We start from the raw sequence: 22769 nt of genomic DNA, 5'->3' as shown, positions 1-22769 counted from the left end.
AGAATGTGATGGCAGTGTTGAAATGCTAGCAGTACCTGTGAGTTCTCAGTAGTGTAAAGTGCTACTACCGGTGGCTAATGTATTGGCTCTTTAAGTTGCAGCTTGCTGGTGTGGTTGTGAACTTCAATGTTCGCATAAATGGCCTGAAAAAAAATCTTAATTGAACTGTTTGCTTCTCTTCATATGGCTCTGGAAAAGGCACCCATATTTCCAACTTTAAATTTCTTCATGCAGTAACAACATTCCACCATGTGTTTACTAGCTTTGTCTTGATGAAGCCAGTCCTTGTAGTCATACGTTTCCAGCCATTACAGTTTCAATGCATACTTTCCAGGCATTTTGACTAAATTAACCCATTTATGAGAATTACTACATTTCCTTTACTACAGTGGTTTGTTGAGCACAGATCTGAAAACAAAACTGTAACTGGTCAAATGGTTTGGCTACAGCATCAGATTTTTTTATTACTTTTTTCAGTTTTTGGTCTGTAGTAAATTTCACATATTTTCATGAAAAATGTGTGTGGTCAAGCATGTTTGTGCATGTATGTGCGTGTGTGTTTTTTGTGTATGTGTGCTTGAAGGTAAGCATGAAAGAAAGACAAAAAAGGAGAATTTAAGGGAAAGACTCAGTTATAATCTAGAGAGGATTTTCATTGAAATGTTTAATTCTCCTACACACGACTCACTCTCACTTTTTGTGGGTGAGGTGGTAATTAAAAAGATGGGGGTGATTTGCTGAGATGCAGGCAATACAATAAGAAAATGGCTCTCACAGAAAAAGACTACAAGGAGCTGAATTAAAAAAAAAGTAAGTCAAATCACATTACTATATGAGCAACTTGTGGATATGTGAGAATTATGGGATTATTTGTTTAGTAATTTATGCAATTACTGCCCAGAGTTACTTTGGGAATTTTCATTGTTTTTCCAAAATTCTGACTTTGAATAATATTTGAAATATGAAATATAGGGGTTATTTCAAATGAAATTTCAAATTACAAAGTGATTTGAGCTATTTTTCTCCAACAAAAAATTCTGCGGTGAGAATTTCCTTATCCTGGGGCCATGAGTCATGTGAAGAATCAAATTACTAAACTGTGTGTTTCACATCACAAAATGAAAATGTTCTTCGTGACTTTTAAGTACATTTTAAAATTTTATTATTTTTCAAGCACGGTTTAATACTGGATTTTGGCACATTTATGTTCAATGCTTTCCAAGGATTTCCTGAAAATTGATACTACAGAGGGCAGCAATTGAGCACTATGCTCCTTATGAGTGTTTATTGGCTAGTTTGTTGAATAAAGATGTCCATGTAATCCAACAGCCATAATTAATTTCCATTAAAATAATGCATTCCAATCTCCTTTCACAATACGGATTCACTGGTGTACTTAATGCTATATATTTCTTAACACATAGAAAGAGAATCTTGATAAGGGACTTCTCATTCAGCCGTATCATTACAATACAGTCATGTTGGTCTAATAATTCGACTGGATTGTATTTATAAAAGTTTGTATGTGGCACTGAGATTCATAACAAGAACAGGATATGCTCTTATCATACATGAATAACATTTAGCTTATTATCCTATATGTAAAGAGTAAAAGTGAAAGTGACTTGTGTGAAGTATCAATCTAAGAGCAGAGCTGTAAATGTGGTTTGTACCTGAATCTCCAGTTCGGAGATCTGCTGCTGAAGCTCAGCCATTGCAGCCATATTATCAGCCTCTCTCAATCGCACTGCCATCACCTCTTCTTTATTCTGAGAAAGAAAAAGAAAAGAGACAGTGGGAGGGAGAGAGAGGATTGATATTATCTCTCTGTTACAAAAGCTTAAAACCAAACCCACTGGTTCCTCTTTACAGTTCTGGATTTGCTGATTGTGACCATTGATAAGGTTTTACTGAATAACCAACATACCCATGACGAAACAGCATGACAATCACATAAGGTTAAGTAAACGGCCTGAAGTTCAGATATACAGCTCTAAAGAAACTGTTTCATTACTTTTAGCATTTATTTCATCACACTGTAGGAGTAAAAGCTTTCCATGTCAGATTGTGCGATGGAACATGATCTCAGCAAACGAATGCGGTGGCGTGCTCACCTTGCACTCAATCTCAGCCTGTTTGCGCTTCATCTCCTGTAGCTCTGTGTGCAGCATCTTATTTTGGCTGGTCAGGATCTGCACACGCTCCTGCAGGCTGCGCGCCTCCTGCTCTGCCCGACGCAGCTGGTTACTGTGGATCTGGTTCTGTACACATGCAAAACATCAACAGTCAAAGTTTACACTTTAACCTGTTGCTTGTACTTTTCTACACATATTCATCCTTTACCTAGAGCTGACCTTAAAGCAGAAAAGGAACAACAACTTTGATGGTGGCACAGTTCAGTGGGAGGTGGGGGTCAGTAATGACTAGATGGTTTAACAAGGAATTTATTGCCTTGAGAACCTAAGATGAGGGAGACTCATCTCAGTCAGAATGTTTTGCACCACTAAATTATATGTAGAAATGACAAACCAACAGTGTCAGTCAATTTACATCAGCAATTCAAGACTGCTACTATAGTACTATTCATGAACATGTATAAACCTGTTTTCTACAAGTCTATGTTACATTCAAAAGCCTAAAAGAATCAACACTGCTGCTTTAAAGTGATGATGAAATGAAAGAAACAACTGACAGTGATGTTAAGTTAAAGACTGAACTTTGTCACCCCCTACTGGTTACTAGTGAGCATAGTACATCCTTACCATTCTGAGCTCATTTCATACACGGACTACAGAACTAAGGCAGATCCTCTGTGCTGTATCTGTGTGTGTGGTTGTGTGTGGTGTCAGACCTGTGTCTCTAGTTCCAGCATCCTCTGTCTGGTCTCTCGGAGCTCAGCCTGTGCCTCTGCCTCTCTTAGTCTCACACTCATCAGCTCATCCTGTAGTTCACTGGCTGCGTTTTTCCGAGGACTGTCTTTCCAGCGGCCGGCTGTACGAGCCAAGTGCCTCTGCAGATGAAAACATCGCACTGAATGGTAAAGAACCAAACAACATACGCAACAATGTCTACACTTTTATTTTTTAAACTGAAAAGGCAAGCCCATTTTTTTCTGTAGAATACTGTCAAATGCAATGCCATGATTTTTAAACAATATTTCACATACTGCCCTGCAGTAATTCAATTAAAGAGGACTATTTTGGCAATTGTGCTCTCTTTTTAATGAAAAACGTAATTTCAGTGTTCATTAAGTACTCACAATATCTATGCTATGCCCATAAAAAAAGGTATAGTGAGGTATTATCACATAATTTATCACAATAGGATATACTACTGTTCATCGCCCACCTCTAACGTGTACGATTTCATGCCCTGACAAAGGACAAAACCAAATGTGTGTATTTACCTGCCAGTGTTCCTCCAGGTTCCTGACCTGCTGTCTCAGCTCCTTAAGGCCTGTCAGAGCCTCTGCTTCCCTCAACTTCACACCAATCAGCTCCTCCTGCAGGCGGACCACGTTACTCTCATCTGGCAAAGACGTGTTCCTCTGCAACACAAACAAAGATGAAATAAATACACTAAAGAACTCTTTAGTGTTCTGTAACTCTGTTCTGTGATAGGTGTCCAAGCAGAAAGCAGAGCAACACTGGTGTCATTTCCTGGAGATGTGAAAAACACCCAACATTAATTTCTCTACCTCAGGAGTGCCAAACTCAAGTCCTGGATGACCAAAGTCCTGCAGAGATGAGGATTTTCCTTTTTCTAACATTCTGAACTTGACTCACAAAGGCACTTGCAATCAGCCTATGAGTTGAATGAGGTGAGGTAGAGGAGTGCTAAGCTCTGCAGTGTTGTTCTCCAGGCCTGGAGTCTGGCTTTACTTTGAAAAACTGAACTAGTTCGACGCTCTGCAAAACAAACCCACCTTCTCCATGTCAAGGATTTTGTCTTGCATCTCTTTGAGAGCACACTGAGACTCAGCCTCCTTCAGCCTGGCCTGGACCAGCTCCCTCTCCAACTGCAGAATGAACTCCTCAGAGTAGCGAGGGTTTCCCTTCTAAAGGCACACAGAGGAACAGCCAGAGACTCCGTGAGAGGATTCCACACATCCCAGTTTCTTAATACTGAAATTTACCCAACATAATTGGTTGTACAATGACAGCACAACTGTACAATCAATGCAGAATCCAGCTTAAAGGGGAGATCGACTGATTTTACAAAGTTTATGCATTATTCAATTATTAAAATGTAAATGAGGTCTTTCAGATGGGTTTGATATGAAAGGCTCCATTCTAGAAAAACTTACTGCGTCAGAATCGTTCACAGCTTTGGTGATAGGAGCTGGAGATTCCAGATTTACCACCGTTTCACCATCACCAACATTACGCATAAACAAATATGAAGATGCATGTAGGTTCACTGGTCATTTTGCATAGCAAATAAAATAGAATATATTCGCTTTGTAGACATCATCATCATCATCATCATCCCCTGTCTGGGCAAGAACTCAGTAAGAGTCCTTGGACAAGACTCCTAACACTACCTTCTTCCACCTATGTAAAATGGAATATATTCGTACTGTAGACATCATGATCCCTGGTTCCTTTCACCGCCTTTGCATATACACTCTCAGAAAAAAATGGTATGAAACTGTCACTGGGGCAGTACCCTTCTTGTCACTGGGGTGGTAGCCTCAGGGGTACATCTCGGTACCTTTAGTCAGGGAACATAATTGTACCATAATCCACTGAAATTATATTTTCTAAGTTGTATTGACTCCACACACCCCGTCTCATCTCCAGGCTTTTTATTTTATGGTTCTGTTTTAAAACATTAGGTTATCAAAATATACGAATATGTACTTTTCACCTGGAAAAACTTCAAGGTACACAATTGGACCTAAAACCACTGTTGTACCTTTGAGGGAACATTTACATTGTTTGTACCTTGATGAATGAAAAATGAACCTTTATTTCTAACAGTGCACAGTAGTTGGTATAGAGTAGTGGGTAACACACACTTATCCGACATGTAAAAAATGTTGGATAAGAGCGTCTGTCAAATTCCATAAACATAAATGTAACCCTTCACAGCATGACTTGACCCGGCATCCTTCAAAATGCAAGGTACACAAGCATCAAGACTCTTCTCCCTCCTGGCACCAAAGTGGTGGACTGAACTTCCACTGGCTGTCTGAACAGCAGAATCCCTTGTGGTCTTTAAAAACGCAAACTGAAGACCCATCTCTTTTTGAAGCACTTCAGCAAGCATTAATCTATCACCTATTGAAATGCATTGTATTGCCCTTATGCTATGTCTTAATTCTGCTTCTTTCTCTGCACTAGCTTTTGATTGTGGTAATATCTTAGCTAGAGGGTAGTTTGGCCTCTAACCCATTTTTACTAGCTAGGATATATTCTCCAAGTTGACAACAAAGTACTTTTGTAAGTCGCTCTGAATAAGAGCGTCTGCTAAATGCCTATAAATGTAAACATAAGCATAAATATAAAAAAAACCTTCGTCAGCAAGTTTCTCTACTGTTAACCACTTCACATCAAACCACTCAGAATGACTTTGTTTACATCTCAACGACTGAATTATGCAGAAACTTTGAAAAATCAGAGGAACTCTCCTTTAACAAGATCCTTGTGGGCAAACTGTTTACTCCAACGCCTCAACTGCAAAAAGCAGAAAGTTATAAATATGTGATGAGATCTCAAAACACCCTTATGTAAAACAGCACTTTACCAGCACACAGCACGTTAACTTGCGGTGTCCGTGTTAAGAACAAGTGTATAAATAAATGATGAGATATAATTCTGCCTCTCTGGCAAGAATGCGCACGCACAGGACTGTGCGCTAACATCGCTCGCGGCATTATCTGTCGGCTCATATAAATATTCATGAGGTCTTTTAGCATAACCAAGCATGCAAATGGCTCCTACGCTGTGCCTCTCTGCTCCTCCAGACACTGTGTCTTAACCAGTAGTCGGGCATGTGAACAGAATCATTACGCAAAGTGCCAAACCCAGCTCAGTCAATGCCCAGGGTTGCCAGGTAACACAGTATAAATCCCCTGCTGTGTGAAATGCCACAGCCAAGCATTCAATAGAGCTTTATTCTCTAGTCCGGTCAGCAGGCTCAGAGCAGTCCTCCTGTCCAGGAGGAGGCGCTGTGTGATCTGTCCTTACCGCAGGCTGCTGCTGCTGCTGGAGGTGTCTGATGGTGCTTTGGGCCTGTTCCAGCTGCGCACTGGCCTCCTCACTCTGTTGTTTGACCGTGGCCAGCTCCCGCTTGACCAGGTAATTCTCCTCCGCCTCCTGCGCTCGCGTCACCTGACCCTGACCCAACCAATCATGGACAACAGGTGGGATGAACCAAGGAGGGAGCGGTGTGAGGGAGGAGATGCAGCAACGGGGGGAAAAATAAAGCTAGACGCGAACGGCCTCGAGTGCCAACATGCTGTTAGCAGCTTTTTTTTTGTGATTGGGTTAGAAATTTCACTTTATATTGATTTCTACAAATACAGGGCCAAGTGATTGTCAAAGGGAGTAGGTTTCATTAGTCACCAAAATCAAAAGCCTGCATTAAAATGCACATTAATGCTTTATTATCTCGAATCTACAACGAGCATGTCTTAATTGGTTAATATAATCAACTAAAAGTAAAATTTATAGTGATCTCAAGCATGCAAAGCCAAAAGAGCAATACAGAAAAACTTAAAGGGCCCATATGCTACATTTTTCTTGTATTTTATTGTTTTCCCAGAGGTCCACTTAGGATGCTTTTGTGGGTTTATGTACCAAAAATATACTTCATTTATACATGACCACTTTCCAACCTCTCTTTATCCCTTGTGCTGCATTTACAGCATGATGAACTAAAATGCTTACCTCACTGACTGTTGGCTTCTTTGTGGCCATGTCCCTAAATACGAACAAGCTCACCTGGCCAAGCCAAGTACAAGGCTAGTTCAGTGCTCCAATAGTCTTAATATTCTTTGTAAACTAATGTAAACTAATGTAACAATCTCCTGCTCATTTCTCCCACTCTTATCAATATTAATTTCAAAGAGTAGCTTTAATGCTGACGTATGTGTGACAATAACAATCTAAAACTCGCTTTTCATTTGTATGAAGTTAAGCTTTTCCTAACTTTTTAATCACTCTCTCTACATGGTTCGTTCTCCTGCCGATCCCACAATTCCTAATGCACAACTGCCGCTCACCAGAAATGAATGAGAGGCGAAACAAAAGTTGTCTGCTTCGCTGTAATGTAAATGCAGCATTAGAATTAAAGGGGCTGTTTTTGTTACTGTGCCTTTAAGACTGACATACGTAAATTATGTCTGTTCTGATTGGCTACCCTGTATTGTACCTTATTCAAAAAGCAGCTCGAGTCACTCCTTATCACTTCAGTGTTAATAGATGGAGTTTAATTGCTGTAGGCTGAATAGGTGGATGTATGTAAATGCCTTTTCATTTTGCGACATCACAAATGTACTAATTTGGGAGTGAATGACGAATTCTGAAATGTGAACAATTCACATACTACAAATTCTTTTATTTAAAAAAAAGTAAGAAAACCTACATTTTTCTCAATATGGGCCCTTCAAAGGAAGATATATAGTTCTGTTTATGTGGACCTGCGTCAGCTGATTTGGCTGTTTTGGAATCATGCAGCTGCCTTTGTGTTTATTAATTTCTCGTGCAATAATCTCCAAAACATTCAAATCACTCCAGATATGTCCAAACAGGCGGAAAACATAAAAAAAAGAAAAAAGAAAACGTTGAAAATATCTATCCCTTTTAAAAGGAAGACAAGAACAGTGGCAGGGAAGAGAAGAGTGTAAAGATTATACCTGGATCAATCTATCTGCCAAGGAAGCACTTTCCTACAAACAGAGAAAATCCATAAAGGAAGGCATAGAGAAAGAAACCAAAGGATATTATAACATAGAAAAGTAAAAACAACAAAAGGTGATTTGTGGACAGAAAACCATGTTCTTTTTTCCCCCCATATTTTAGACTGCACTGTTTACAGAGAGTACAAAAACTTTATAAGAAAGAAGCATGAACACAATGTTTGTAAGAGCCCATTTAAATCAGTCTGAGTAAGGCAGGGCAAAAAAAGAACAGGGTTTGGAGTATGGATGTGGCGATATGGGTGTGTGACAGCATGACAGATGTGACAAAGCAAAACAGTGACCCTACAGTGAACCTTAGTGAAAGGGTGAAACCAGGCAAAGCAGAGAAGAGCCAGCAAGTAAGAAGAACAGAAACAGAGTGGCGACTCCCATAGATATGTACATCTATGGGCTATGCTTACACTGACATTATGGGTGCCATGCTCATTTATGACAGCTCAATCTATATAAGGGATTAGGCTAGATGTGGAGGGACGTGTTATGGGTTTTTGGTCAGCACTGGTTATCATGCATCTCATGCAGGAATTTCGAGGAAGGGCAAAAGGGAAGGGGATTTGAGGCGACGTGTTTCCTTCGTTATTCACAGAGCAGCACAAACGACTCAGTGCCACTCGTGTCATGCACAGCAACATGAGCATGTGCCGAGCGATCAGTGTCCCAGCATGCAACGCTGCAGTTTTAGTCGCCTGCTTGCTGCATTCTTGAACTGTGTCAGACTGTAGCTCATACATAACCAGCCAGGTTCCCTGCGCGGCCATACTCTTAGTGGTACTGAGCGGAGGAGCCTTTCATATCCGTCAATATGCCTGACAGACATGAGCAATAAGCCGTGTTTGACTTACCTGTTCCAAAAAAAAGACAATTCACACATGCAACAAATATCCCACAGAGTAAGTTAACCACTGATGAGCACATCAGGTAGACTGTTCTGATGCCCCAGTCGGTGAGTTTGTATGTTACTAGTAGTGCGGATGCACAGCCAAGTTAGTATATGTGAGCACTCTCTCAAAGACGAGTCATGAACCAGCACGAGATGAAAACACGTGTGATGTAATGGTGTGGAATGATGCGTTTGATTTGTATGGAATGGTTTGATGAATGGAGCTTGGCTTCACTTCTTATGTAAACCTGTCACTCACTTTCTCCAAGGTATCTATTCTCTGCTTCAGCAGCCTGTTCTCTGTGCGAAGTCTCTGCGAAAGAGAGGAGTGCAAACTAGATAAGAGTCAAAGATTTATAAAATCATTACATCATATAAAAATGTCTATCTTTATTACATCATACAGAAATGTCTATCTTTAGTTAAAATATGTTACGTTAAATGAATGAAAAAAAAAATCTAAATGTACAAAATTGTCCACTTACAGCATTCGTACTCAATTAGCCAACACATTTCTGGCGTCCAAATTTTGCTTCTATAGTTTAGAAGTGGATCTATGAGGCTAGCATTGCTAACAAACATTTCAAGTGAATCTTTTCCATGAATACATCCTTAAAACTGCTCTTGACCTGCACAAATCGCTAGCAGCTCTTCTTTAAGGTTGCACAGACTTGTCAACATGGTTTAGAGCACAGTAGGGCTTACTGTGAGATATAAAAATGAGCAAAACTTCACCATGTAGCTGAACGCTGGGAGCAGACATTTTAGACAATAGATGTAGTGCCGAATTCCGACTCCCCCTCTCATGCACACACAATTTAGTTTGCAGACTCTGTTGTTTGTATTTATAAAACACATATGCACAGTCTGAAAATTCAAGCTCAACAGTTATTTATAGATAGAAATGACAGACATCGTGAACATAATCTATGGTATCCATATGCCTGCATGACGTGCGTGCACGCGAAGGAGAGTCGGATTTTGCCGAACTGGAATTTGGCACAAGACCAGCACAAAACATCATCTGAAATGGCTGCTTCCAGTGGTTGGCCTTATATACTGCGGTCAGTTGTTTTTATACCGCAACCTTAAAGAAACGCAACCTTAAATGAAGACCTAGATGTGGTTTCAGAAAGTTGAGGAATGCTTTGAGGATGTATTTATGGAAAGGACTTGGGTGACTATTGACTTCTAGTATTTTTTTTTTTTAGTAACATTAGCCTTGTGGCTCCAGCTCTAAATTAAAGAAGCGAAAATTGACCAAGCATGTCTTGGCTAACGGACTATCTGGGGTAAGTGAAAACTGTAAATTTGATTTTTCACCAAACTATTCCTTTAACTATGATTACTGGTTAAAATCAGAGAAAAAATGTATTGTTCCTCTTGTAGCAAAACCCCCTATCTCCAAACCAGAAACTGTCTAGGTGAAGGAAAACCTGCTATGCTAACATAACAGAATTTTTTCCAAATAATTCTGAACCATTTATATTGATCCACTGGTCATGTATTATTCACAGAATGTAAATGGTACCTGGTCTAGAAACGTTGTGAGGTTGTGAAGTATATAACATACTACCTTTGACATACAAGTGTTTACATTTGTCCAACAAAAAACGTTGCGGTCTCACCTTTATTTCCACCTGCTCCTCCATCTCCTTGGTTTTTATAGTAGTGTATTCTTTTTCCAACCTGCAAAGGCATGACATAAAACTCTCAGACAAACGCCGCACATTCACAGCCATTTGTAGAAATCAGATTCAGATTCAATACGTTTTCTAGAGAGATTACCCACTTTTTCATCTTCTTGGCATTGTACTTGACTTGGTAAGCAACTTGGATAACTTTGTCTGGTCCGCTGTCCAGTTGGTGAGGAATGACCTTCTGAAAGTACTACAGGACAACAGAAGTGTGCAGACTTAAGACCTTTTCTACATTACGATTGGCTACCCATGAGCAAAAAGCTAGAGTGAGCAAGATGATAAGAGACATTTAATTTGACTAAATAAAAACTAAAACTTAACAACAAAGTAGGCTTTAAAGATAAACGCAAAAAAACAAACCTGTAACATGCCCTCCATGTCCAACTGGATGAGCTCTGCCTGATTCATCTGAAGGATGGCCAGGCCTACGCGGAACACTATCTCCAAACCCTGTAATCACACCAGCAGAGAAACATGCTCATTTAAAGAGCCTGCAATAAACCTACTCAACCAGCAGATGGCGCTCACTGTTTGCATTCTGACAGTGACTTCTGTCAACCTGTCATGGAATACAGCACAAAGCCTAAGAAAATACAAACGTGTTTAAGTGGGTGAGAGTGAATAGTATTATACAGCATATGAAACTAATTTTATATTACATATATTATTAATAACTACATATTTATCTACAACAACAGCTTACGACAAAAGTCACTAATTTGGATCTGTATTGCATAAGGATTTTCTCACCTCACACATGAAGATGTCGAAGATTCGTGTAGCAACAGGCAACGGAAAGGAGGTGAGAAAGATGGTGAGAAACCACGATGAGGCATACATGGAGGTGTGGAAACTCTGAGCCTGGAAATGCATGTGCAGCTCAGGCAGCTGCTCCTGATGGAAAATAAAGAACAAAGAGAAGACTCAGAGCAAAGAGTGAGAGCGCAGTAATCATTTTCCCTTTCATCTCTCAGGGAAACAGTGATATATAACTGCAACAAAATTTTGACTTCTTCAGAGGCAGGACTAGGAAGAACCATGCTGTATTTGGAGAAAGACGGACAGTGAGGAAATCAGAACTAAACACATGCCAACATAATAAATTACATGGTTAAACGCTGCCAAATTTTAGATCCAACCTATTGTTATACAACTCTGTTGTGTATACTCTCACATCCCACTCTACCATATTATACAGACTGTTTACAGTGTGGTCACCTTAGTATAATAATCACAAACTCTAATAAACAGCTATTAGATAGTCTAGTGCAGGCCTGTCCATCCCTACTCCAGCATCTACAAGCATCCAGCTCCAGGCTCAGGCACAGACAGACCCTACCGTTGGCTGGAGCCCCTGCCCTATTGCTCTCAGATTGTACAAGTGCCCTCCTGGTGGGCTTGTATAATAACTGGGTTTTGTATGGCCTTTGTCATTGTTCAAGAGCCGTTTTGTGAGGCGTGTGAACAGAGCTAGCGAGTTCCACTTGCTTCATCGCTCTTGGACTAGCCTCGTGGGGCCAGATCTTGTAACAAGAATGTTGTAACAACGTGGTCATTTGAACACCCAAACATAATGGCGGTAAGGATCACTAACATGGATTTATGCAACGCTCTGTGTAGTTTAATTAATGCCTTGAAAAAGGGAGACTGCAGGTTCAGTGCCCTGCTCTGTCAGGAACACTCTCATATCGGTATTCTTTTAGGCTCGCAGCCTATAATAGTCTCTGGGCGAGTTTCCTAACACTACATTTGCTTTCCTCTGTAACACAATTAGACTCTCTCTGGATTAAAGTGCATATATATCAATAATATGCTATAAATCAAATATCATTCACATACAGATAGGCACAATTATTTTTTTTTAATTTAAGCCCCTGAACCCCTAAAATGTCTGAACAGGCCTGGGCAGCTCCAACCATAATCTGGAGGTCCAGAGATGAGCGCAATTTGATTTCCTAAAACCTTGGTAGATAACTGCCAAGTTGAAACAGGTGTGCTTGAGCAGACAAATCACTAAACTGTGTTGGATTTACACCCTCCAGGACTGAAGATGGACATCCATGGGTTCTAAAGTTCTGCAGTGTGAGAGATCTGTAGCAGCAGGGGACAAAGCACTTACCTGGATCATACATTCAAACTGGTACATGCAGAGGCCCAGCTCAGCCATGCTGGGTTTGAACAGTTCTCTCAGACGGTAATCCTGCATCAGCTTCACAAACACACAGAACGCCTCCTCTTCCGGCATCTAACGCCACACAGATCCACCGTTAGAACATCTGTTACCAGCTGTCATATACTTCTTACAAAATAAACTGTTTTTAAAAACACTTACACTGCTAAGTCAATGTGTTTGTATATAGATTGTTTTACACATTTACAGGAATATACTGCATTTCAAAGAGACTGTTACAAACTCTCTTAACTTTAATTCAAATGGCGAAGACAACATTGTACATATCTAATTATACTCAGTTTATTTCATAATTACCTGCATGAGCAGCAGGCCAACAATGAAAGCGCTCCCCTGGCAGTAGCCGACTTCCCTGTCCACCAGGGAGTAAGCCTGTGACAACAGGAAGTAAGTTCTAATGAGTGTGTGAGTCGCACAGGGATACACATACACACAGCTTTAGAGGGGACAGAGTGCTTGACTCAGGGATTTTCAGGTCAAGGTGTAACTGCAGAGTGAACTGTTTTATATTAGGACTTTTGGCTGCACAGGCAGCTGTGTATTCACTGTAATCGTGGCTCATGCAGTTAAATAACCACATGAACTTGACAAGCCCATTATTGGGCCCCAAGAAAAGAAAAAGAAAAGGAATCCGCCTCTTTAAATCTGCCACAGAGGAGACAATTTCAGCGTTTATAACCAGAGCCTTCTGTGTACCGTGTTTTCTATCACTGTATAAAAGATGCAGGAAGCTTCCTTTATTGTTGGATACACAGAGTTTTAGAATGCTTACGAAAAAACAAGCGTATAGATAAAACAAGATCGATCTATGACTTGCATTCCTATTCATGTGTTTCACTGCTCAAAAACAGTAGTTTGTGAGCTAAACAGAATGAAAATCTACAAATTTTTGTCTTTGTTTCTTTAAATATAAAAAAATGCAAAAAGTGCTGAAAAATCACATTAACAAGAAAAGAGCAGATAAAACAGCAGAAACAGCCATTTTTGTATTGCTCCTAAAGGGTTAAAACTCAAAAAGGCAGCAGTCCATGTGCACTGATATGGGAATTGTGGGAAGATACAGACATCCAACATTTTTGTGGATGTATCTGCCGATGCTGATACTGACACAAAAAACATAAAATGTCGGATGCGGGACTACATCTTCCTGTATTACCATTAAAGAGTAATTGTTAATTATTTCTATAGGGTTAAAAAAACACTAAAATGAATAAAACGCAGGCATTTCAGCACAGGACCCCAGCATTGCCTAAATGACCTGCTCTTCCAGAGCACTACTGGTCTTTGCTTGCAACGATTCAGCTTTACTCAAAAAATGCAGCAACTCAAGAAACTAATGTGTGTTTGTCTGGAATCAGCTAATTCAAAAGGAAACTGAACAGGAACCGAGCAAGACACTGTCAGCAGACAAAAGAGCTTCAGGCAACACCACAATCAAAAAAATAATGCAGACAGGAGACTTTTACACTGACGAGTGGTGACTTCTTCTTTTTACTTACCATAAAAAAAAGTCTCTCTTAGAAATCCTATTAACCAGAACAAAGATTTAACTAAGCCACAACAACAAGCATTACTGGTTCTTTTAACGCTAGGAAGATAAATTGTTGACAAGAGTTATGCAGGGTTTGGGACACAGCACTGAGCAACTGAAGAGATCCCATCTCTTTATTGAAGAAGAGGTTTCTTTCTTTAGTTTAGCTATGAGGCTAATGTAACTAATACGTAGTAAAAGCTTCTACCCAAAATTCATAGGTAAAGCTAAGGAAATAATAAGGCAGATAAGGAAAATTGTAGCATATGAGCCCTTTCACAAATCAAAACGGTTTAAGGCAAGTGTGTGATGATTTAGGCATGAAGACTGCATGATGCTAATTGGTGGACAAAAGCTCCCCTAACCTATGAACTACATTAGACTCAAAACTAAAGAAGCAAAACCAAACATGTCTTGGCTGATCAACTACATTTGGGTAAGGGGATAACTGTGCTAATTTGATTTTTCACCACAACCGATTTAAGTACACTGCCTCTAACACTATATCTGATACTAGACCCATGAGGTCTTGAGCAACAGCTGAGCGTTTCAGCAGAAGAGTTCAGGAGAGCGTACCTTCATGACATTAAATAGAACTTCTTGACCCAGGCTGTCCTTCTCCTTGAAAAACTCATGCTCAGGGTACGTCCGTGCAATGTCTCTCCGAATCAGCTTCTCGCAGGGGGATGTCATCTTCAGCAGCTCTGAGTACTGGTCCTTTATGGGCAGATTCTGGGCACTGCATAGCAGCTGCCATACTATTGCCCGGAAGTGATGCGGGATGCCCTTCCTTACTAATTCCTGTATAGAGACAGATAAATACACTGAGGAAAAGGGAAATGATCATGATGTTTTGGCTATTGCTAGTGACAGTAAGCAATAAGCCATGAGAGGCTATACATCCCACTGTGATTTCACCATGGGTAAGGGGTCTTCTTAAAACTGTTCACTGTAACACACAGACTCAAAGAGCTTATGGGTTTTATAAAAAGGCAATGATTAAAAAAAAATAAATATTTTAAGTTAAAATGAATAATAATTGCAATAAACAATTCCTCCACCAAGAATGGTTTAGTTTACAGTTCATTTATGGCAGGCAGACTTTTAAAAGAAGACAAAAACTTTGTCACCTATTACTGAATGTTTCAGTCTTCTAACTTTGTCATATAATGACGAAAATAACCTAACAGTATTTCATGCAGAAACCTTTGTCTTATCAAGTAGCTTTCTCTCACAAAATGACCACTGCAACAATAAAGCTCATTTAACATGGATATCTGAAGCATGTAAGACATTCAATTATTTCCCATTTTGAAGTTTTACAGTGAATAACTCACAAAGCCTGACACCGAATTTTAATGGAGGAGCAGTTTAATCTGTTAGCCATTTTTTAGCCTGTATTTTAACCTAGTTGTTAAGCAAATAAGTTGTCGTCCTCCCAGTTTAAACAAAAGCAGTGCATTCACAGCACAATGGTTTTTAGCAACCTTAAATTCAATCGCTTTGAGGTTTACAACAATTTACAACAATGTCTTTTGCAAGTTTTGAAGGAAGCTCAGCCAGTCAGATTTTAGGACCGAAACTGTTTTTAACTGTTTTATAACTGCTTGTACACCAAATGAGACACTATAGAACAGATAAATAAAGCTAAAGCTATTTGACATGACACCCACTCGCACGTATTTGTGCACGTATGTACACCCACAAATACAGCAACAGAATGAATTTCCCACTCTCCCACATTTCTCATGTCATCGGAAATACAAATTTTAATCCACTCAGCCTACTGCTATTTTCTAAGAGTACCAAATGTACCTCAGTCGTGATAATGCCATTTTATGCTGCTAAATATAATCTGGCCTGGACTTCTTTAGCAGAGCCCCAAGCAGTTCTAGCCCAATATTACTGATGGGACTTAATTAAGCCAGTTCCTCAACCGAGGAAGACAACATACAACTCACGGGATCTACAGCTGGTCATTCCAGTGAGGGGCTGAGACTAGAGTCCACCCACACACAGACACTAACTGCAGAGATCCCCTCAGCGCTGAAGGAAGCCAGCAGACAAGGGTCTTTTGTTAAAACAGTGCCGAAGGAGGCTGTTAGACATGAGTCCTTTGTTAAAGCACACACAGACAACTGGACACACAAGCTTTTTTTCTGGCAAAGGCAGTAGCACCGCATCTTGTCTGATGGTCTTAGATTGAAACTGAACTGTCCTCTAGAATATTATTTTACATAATGTGTGAGATCTCCTTGAAATTAAGGATGTCACATTCTGCACGTGTTTCAACTGTTTATTGCAATATTCATTACTGCAGTAGTGTTTTTATCATATTCACTAATGAATGTATAAGAGCAGAAGTTTTTGTCTTCATTAATTCTTTTTATCCTTCTTTTCTAGAATAGCCATTAGGGCTGGGTATTATCAGCAACTTCACAATATGATACATTATAATGACAAGTGTCACACCAATATGACATAAAACAATACAATACAGTATGATGATACTACAAATACCTACATATCGTTGTTAATGTGCAGCAATTTTTTTAAATGTATTTATTTTCTTTCAGAAAACCTACAATAATAATTAATAGAACAAATAAATCATGTTAGTAATAAAGCTTCTGAGAACTGTATTGCAAGCGTTGTCTGATGTGCTGGTCAGAGCACAAGGCAAAGAAATGAACTTCTTCAGTTTTAATCACAAAGGCTGCAGCACAGGCAGTAGTAGTAGTGGGCGGTTTGGCCAAAAATGTATATTATGGTATAATTAGGATTACTGTATATATCACAGTATAGCCTACAGATATAGTCACTGTCCAAAGAAAAACATGTCCATCTCCATATATTTTCTACAACATTTGAGCTCAGTAGCTACCCATTACATTGCGAGGAAATTTCATGATGAACGAACCAATAAAAATGCTCCAAAATTGCACAGAATAAAATCTATTTACATTAACACCCTCTCCTGTAAACTTACAATTTTGGAGAAATTTCTTTTGTTTTTAACTGTGATATATTAGTAACACACACACACACACACACACACACACACACACACACACACACACAAAATGAAAAAATTAGATATATAATTTCTTTTCCAAATAAAACCTAGTAAACCTATTTTTGTAGATTGACCATTGTGTATTATCGTAGGACGTCCCTTCACTTTAATAAAAACTATATTTTACAACTGACCTTATATTATTTTAATGGACAAAATACTAAATAAAAATGAACATTATATAGACAGATGACGAGATAAAGGTGAGCACACAGCAGCTTCTCTGAGCCGGCAGACACGGTGCTGAATCATTTATTTATTTATTTATTGATTTATTTATTTTAACATCCAAAAGCCATTTGTCTCATGTGTATGTCTCTTACACTCGAGCTTTAATCTACAAGTGTCAAACACTGCTGAAACTTGCTGAGAAGCTGCAAAGCCTTTCGGCTTGTAGCTTAAGACAGTGGCATCGCTTGAACCAGCTGGCTGCAGTGTGCATGGAAAGCCTGCTAGTCCCCATGCTAGGTAATGGCTAACGGCTAAGCCCAAGAAACCGGCTTTTCCTTCCACTGTCTTTTAATTAATTATAATCAGATGTTATGTCAATCAGAGTGTTTTGCACTATATGTATGTTGCATTATCTGTACTTATTTGTGGCATACCGGTATCAATAATTACAAAACTAATACTTAAAGAATAATTTCAAGGTAAGAAAAAACAAATGTTCACTATGTGTCACAGACCACAGACATTATAATCATCCATTTAGCGTTACTGCTATAAGATAAAGCACCTCTACAAAAACATAAATACTAACAGCTAACTGCTGATAGCAGCAGGTGACAAACTACTAACTTAAAACTACTGCTGATAAATCTCCGGGTGTGAAAATGAAACTAACTAGAGTACTCGACTAGCATGAAGCACAAACAACTTTAAAAAGTTAGTGAAAGATACTCACTTAGCTCACACTCGGGTGAAACTACATGAACTAAGTGCAATGATCTGTGTAAAAGTAGATTGTTAACACTGACATAGCCATCACTGTATCGATACTCATATCGCCATGTGTTTATCATTACTGCCATACTACTATATTCTGAATGCAGCCCTTGTAGCCATGTTGGCTTGGGGGAAAGAGAGACAAAGATGCATATTTGAAAGAGCCCTGAGTATTTAAGCTAAGGCAACTTTAGATGAAATTTAGGATGACTTGGTGGACTGTGTTCCTCAGCAGCACAACAGTGGTTAGAGAAAGAGTACTTGATTTAAATGAACTAAAAGGCTTCAGTACTAGGTCAACATCCCTTTTCCACACCCAGGGATCAAACTATCACCTTCTGATGACATCATGTCCCAGTTTCTGCTGTGAAGCTTTGAGCCAGCGAGTCAGTGCAGTACCTGACCCTTTTTTGACCACTGGGGGCTTGGAATGATTTCTGATTTCAAAAGTACACCAAGTTTCATTGTTCCCTGCAAAAATGTTGGAGCTCATATACAAGCCATGAACATGGTGGAAACAAGAGCCAAGCAGCCCTTTGGGACAAAGCACATACAGAGAATGGGCTGTGTCTAACAGGGCTCAACATTAACCTGAAACACAGTCAGACCAGTGGGGAAAATGAAACTGTAAGCATAGAATACAAATTACACAGCACTCAGGGATAAATGAAAAGAAGTGTTGCTGAAACTGCAGAAATATACACAAAGTTCCACTTTTCCTAACGTCCCCTCCAGTCACAATACAAATGGGGAGCAGAGAACAAGAGTGCATATGCAGCATCTGCACCGAACACTGCAGAAGACCATAACATAATAAGACGCAGAAACAGAATGTATTAAAAGGGTTAGAAGTCTATTTAACAGTTGATTTAATAGTTGGTTATTTTGAAAATAACTGGGCACACAAATGACATCTTGAGGCCATGCTGGCTAAGCTCCAATGCAAGAGTTCGCATGGACACAATATTTCAAAGATAAAATATTTTTCAATGCAGTTAATTTATTTTTCATTTGATACACCATTACGATATGTCTGCTTCAATGTATACAGTGCACTAAAAAACAGTTATAAAATCTGGGCGCAGCAGTAGATCACACATACCACACTGAGTTCAACATGAACAATATTTGTAATTTGTCACTGGAAATACACTAAAGGTTTCCTTCAGGACCAAAACACCATTATAAAACTCTAAACACTGTACTTCTGCTGTTCTGGATCTACAGTAGTCCTAATGAACGGGTTCTCTCAGCCTAAGCAACCCACACTATTGTTAGCTGTCTATACAGAGACAGTGCTAAAAATGACCACCACAACTCAGCACATAAGTTCAGGGGCACTGATATAAGGTTACTGAGACAGACCACATTTTAATTTTTTACTCTGCATCTCTACTGAAGGTTTTAAAACAAAACAGAATAGAACAGAGAATTTCTTTTAAAATAAATGCATCATCCAACTGAGGTTACATAATTTCTGGTAAGGAAGCACTGATCATTCATTTTTAAGACTCATTCTGATTCCTTTATAGCCAAATTGGTTTACAACCACATTTCCAGAACTTTATTAGCTAAAGTCTTAACATAAATAATATTTAATACTATTTCATGGGTCAAACTTTAACTTTATAAACCAGGACTTAACTGCTTTTTAAAAATATACTACAAGGCAGATTTACTAAGGGAGGCGCCAATTACCGACAGCCTACCGACTCTTTGTACCGGTGGACGTGGCCAATTTAGTGGGTTATCTATTAAGAACATCCATGCAAATAAATACAGACACAGCTTCGTAATTAATATGTGACCAGTGCAGTATAACCATGTGTTTGGCTCACATGCTTTTTGTATGATTATTATTATTTCAACATGACAATTTTTTTGAGAAATAAGTCAATAGTTTGACATTCTATGTCAATTTGAGAAAATAAGTTATTTTGACTTGACTTGCAAAGACAAGCTGAATTTGGGCTCTGTACTGAGTGCATTTGGAAACCATGCAAACCTGCAAATTTCATGTTTAATTTAACTGAGCTCTATTAGGTCTTTCAGGAATTGCCTGATTTTAAGTTAGTGACCTCTTAGCTACATGCAAAACATAAAAAAACAGTGATCCTCCTGCCACAGTAAATACATAAACTAAAAAACTGCAGCATGTGGCAAAAACTAAGTAAGGAGTAACTTTAGTGAAGCTGGGATTATAGAGTCAAAGATTTACAGTGTGTGATTTTAACAAGCGGTTAAAAGTAAAAAATGTAATAATCTTTTAAATCATTATTTAGGCAAGACTTGCTCTTTGTTAGAGCTGTATAATATTCCTGAAGTTGTGAAAAGCAGTTTACAACGTTTTTCTAAAACTATTTCCTTCATAACTTTAAGAATAATGTGACACGAATGTGTTTACAAGTGTGTTTTTGTCATCGAACAGAAGTAAGCATGTTTGAAAAACTCTCTCTTTTCTCTGAGCACAAATAATGTCAGCCATGTTAGCACCAAGAATAAGACAAGCTTTTCACAGGTGTTAAGTAGCACACAGTTGGTATTTACTATCAGTCTTGGTAAATCAGATTAGGTGCGTCATCATAATAATGACCTCCCAGTATTTTGCGCTTTGAGAAAGAAACTCTTGTAAATGCATATGCATAGATGCATGAAAGCAAAATATTATTTTTATTCAATTTTAGCAGCCACTTTTTAACGCCAAGATGTTTGCAACAGCACAAAAGTTAGCAAATCTACTCCTATGTGTTTTTTGCCGTGTTTACCTTCAGCTGCTTCTCCTTCTTCTTGCGTACATCCTCCCACTCATTCACGATTCGCCCCCATAATATCCAAGTGTCCTCCTCCAGGTGCGAAAGGTTGGAGGAGGCCGAGGAGCTGGACACCAGAGAAGAGCCACTGTTCCGCCGAGAGCCGTTGACTGAACGCAGTGACTTACTGTCCGTCTCCAATAACCTGCAGAGAAAAACACCATCAGGAACGATGAAACTGAGGGAAAAATCTCAGAACTGTCAGTCAAAACATGTGCGCTCCACTCTTTATGGCTTTTTTAAGCTGCAGTCTTCCTGAAGTGTTACAGAGAGATAGAAATGACAATTCCATGGTTAATGGCTCTGAGAAAAGCTCGCACAAATACATTTTAAATGTCAAGATATTTGTAGCACCAGTGAGTGTTTTCTGAGCATTAAACTTAAGAGTTATTTGCATTCACGGTCTCGAATTGAAATGGTTTTCCTACTTTAAAGGCCTTTATAATGAAAAAATAATTAAATACAAGAATTTGATGTAGTATGTAAACATAACATTAGTCCTAAAGGCACAGCAACAAAAACAGCTTGGTTCAATTGAATTAACAACAACAGGCTGGTTCATTTTAAGGAATAACGACAGGCTGCAAACTGATAATGCAGAAGTGATTCACTATTAATGAACATTATAAATGGACTTCAAGGCAAAAAACATTAGAAAAAATGTAGGACATGGACCGATTAAACATTCTTTGAAAAAATCGCTTTTTAATGAAACCAAACAAACCCCCTAGAGTGTGCAAGCATCTCATTTAAAAATCATGTAGCTACAGAGGAAAGTTTTCCCAAGTTCATTGTTAATGGAAGAACAAACAGGCTTTAGCAGAGAAAGAGGGTGTGACATCAGCAAAACACAATTTCTTCCTCATGCCATGTCACCGCTGGCACACTTCAGGCAAAGCTTTCGGTGCTACACACAAAAATCTCCCTCTTTTCCTTCTGATACAAATCTATAACAAAGCGACAGAAACATACAAGCTGATGACAACACAACATGAAAATTCAGAATGAACAGGACTGACTGGGGAGATTCTGTCTGGTATTCGCATTTCAAAAACACTTTTAACCCTTTTAAATGCTTAAAATCTGTACTGTTGCAAAAATAAATAATGAATGCGAGTGAAAAGATAGAAAATTAGGGTTAAAACAGGAACTGTATATTTCCATAGATGACCTGCATACACTGGCAACGTGCAGTACAGTCACAGCTCATAACGGATCAAAATGTAGCACTTCATGAGCAGCTATCAGTATCACTGTGGCTATTCCAGACTCACAGATTGGCATTTTAGATATAAACAGACAAATGTTTGGCCTGCTTGACTACCTGAGACTGATCTGGCTTAAAAATCACTCAAAACATTAAGTAAATATTTCTAGTAACTATGTGAAAGGTTGCGATTTCCAAACTGTGTAATACAGAGGTCAAATACTAAACGCACCCAACAAAACAGGCCACAGTGACTGCAGGACAACACAAATGTCACTGGACAATAAAAGTCACCAAGCTGTAGCTTTAAAAATAAGACAGAAATAAAATTACAATATATTTGTAATGTGGTTTCCTATGGAAAATACCAGACCAAACACATATCGGATTGTTTTAGAGACGGCACTTATCTGACCCAGTACTGACATTAGAAAGTGCTGGATTGGATATCAGAAGAAAACTCAATCCTATTCTGTAAAAAATCTAGCCTAAAATGTCACAG

General features: G+C 39.0%; 1 protein-coding gene and 1 long non-coding RNA gene across 7 annotated transcripts in view; one reads left to right on the top strand and one right to left on the bottom strand.

The window, feature by feature from the left end:
- Nucleotides 1-22769, bottom strand: part of evi5b (ecotropic viral integration site 5b) — a 72796-nt gene that overhangs the window by 19747 nt on the left and 30280 nt on the right. For 5 of the 6 annotated variants that reach the window (XM_036570331.1, XM_036570333.1, XM_036570330.1 and 2 more), the window contains 16 exons: nt 21016-21205; nt 14806-15030; nt 12996-13070; nt 12627-12752; nt 11258-11401; nt 10868-10957; nt 10600-10697; nt 10436-10496; nt 9067-9120; nt 7862-7894; nt 6192-6341; nt 3926-4057; nt 3407-3547; nt 2852-3010; nt 2115-2261; nt 1674-1769 (listed from right to left, as the gene is read on the bottom strand). In XM_036570331.1, the coding sequence (XP_036426224.1) occupies nt 1674-1769; nt 2115-2261; nt 2852-3010; nt 3407-3547; nt 3926-4057; nt 6192-6341; nt 7862-7894; nt 9067-9120; nt 10436-10496; nt 10600-10697; nt 10868-10957; nt 11258-11401; nt 12627-12752; nt 12996-13070; nt 14806-15030; nt 21016-21205 (1921 nt within the window). The remainder of the gene's footprint in view (nt 1-1673; nt 1770-2114; nt 2262-2851; nt 3011-3406; nt 3548-3925; nt 4058-6191; nt 6342-7861; nt 7895-9066; nt 9121-10435; nt 10497-10599; nt 10698-10867; nt 10958-11257; nt 11402-12626; nt 12753-12995; nt 13071-14805; nt 15031-21015; nt 21206-22769) is intronic. The other variant, XM_036570334.1, reaches the window with a different exon arrangement.
- LOC118808020 lies at nt 9792-12655 on the top strand. The gene is made up of 3 exons (XR_005007253.1): nt 9792-9871; nt 10019-10099; nt 12550-12655. It is a non-coding gene; the product is annotated as an uncharacterized LOC118808020 (long non-coding RNA).

This window comes from Colossoma macropomum, unplaced genomic scaffold (genome assembly GCF_904425465.1).
Source record: "Colossoma macropomum unplaced genomic scaffold, Colossoma_macropomum, whole genome shotgun sequence".
NCBI classification, from domain to species: domain Eukaryota; kingdom Metazoa; phylum Chordata; class Actinopteri; order Characiformes; family Serrasalmidae; genus Colossoma; species Colossoma macropomum.
Note: the sequence above shows the minus strand (reverse complement) of the source record. Positions and strands in the feature narration are given on the sequence as shown.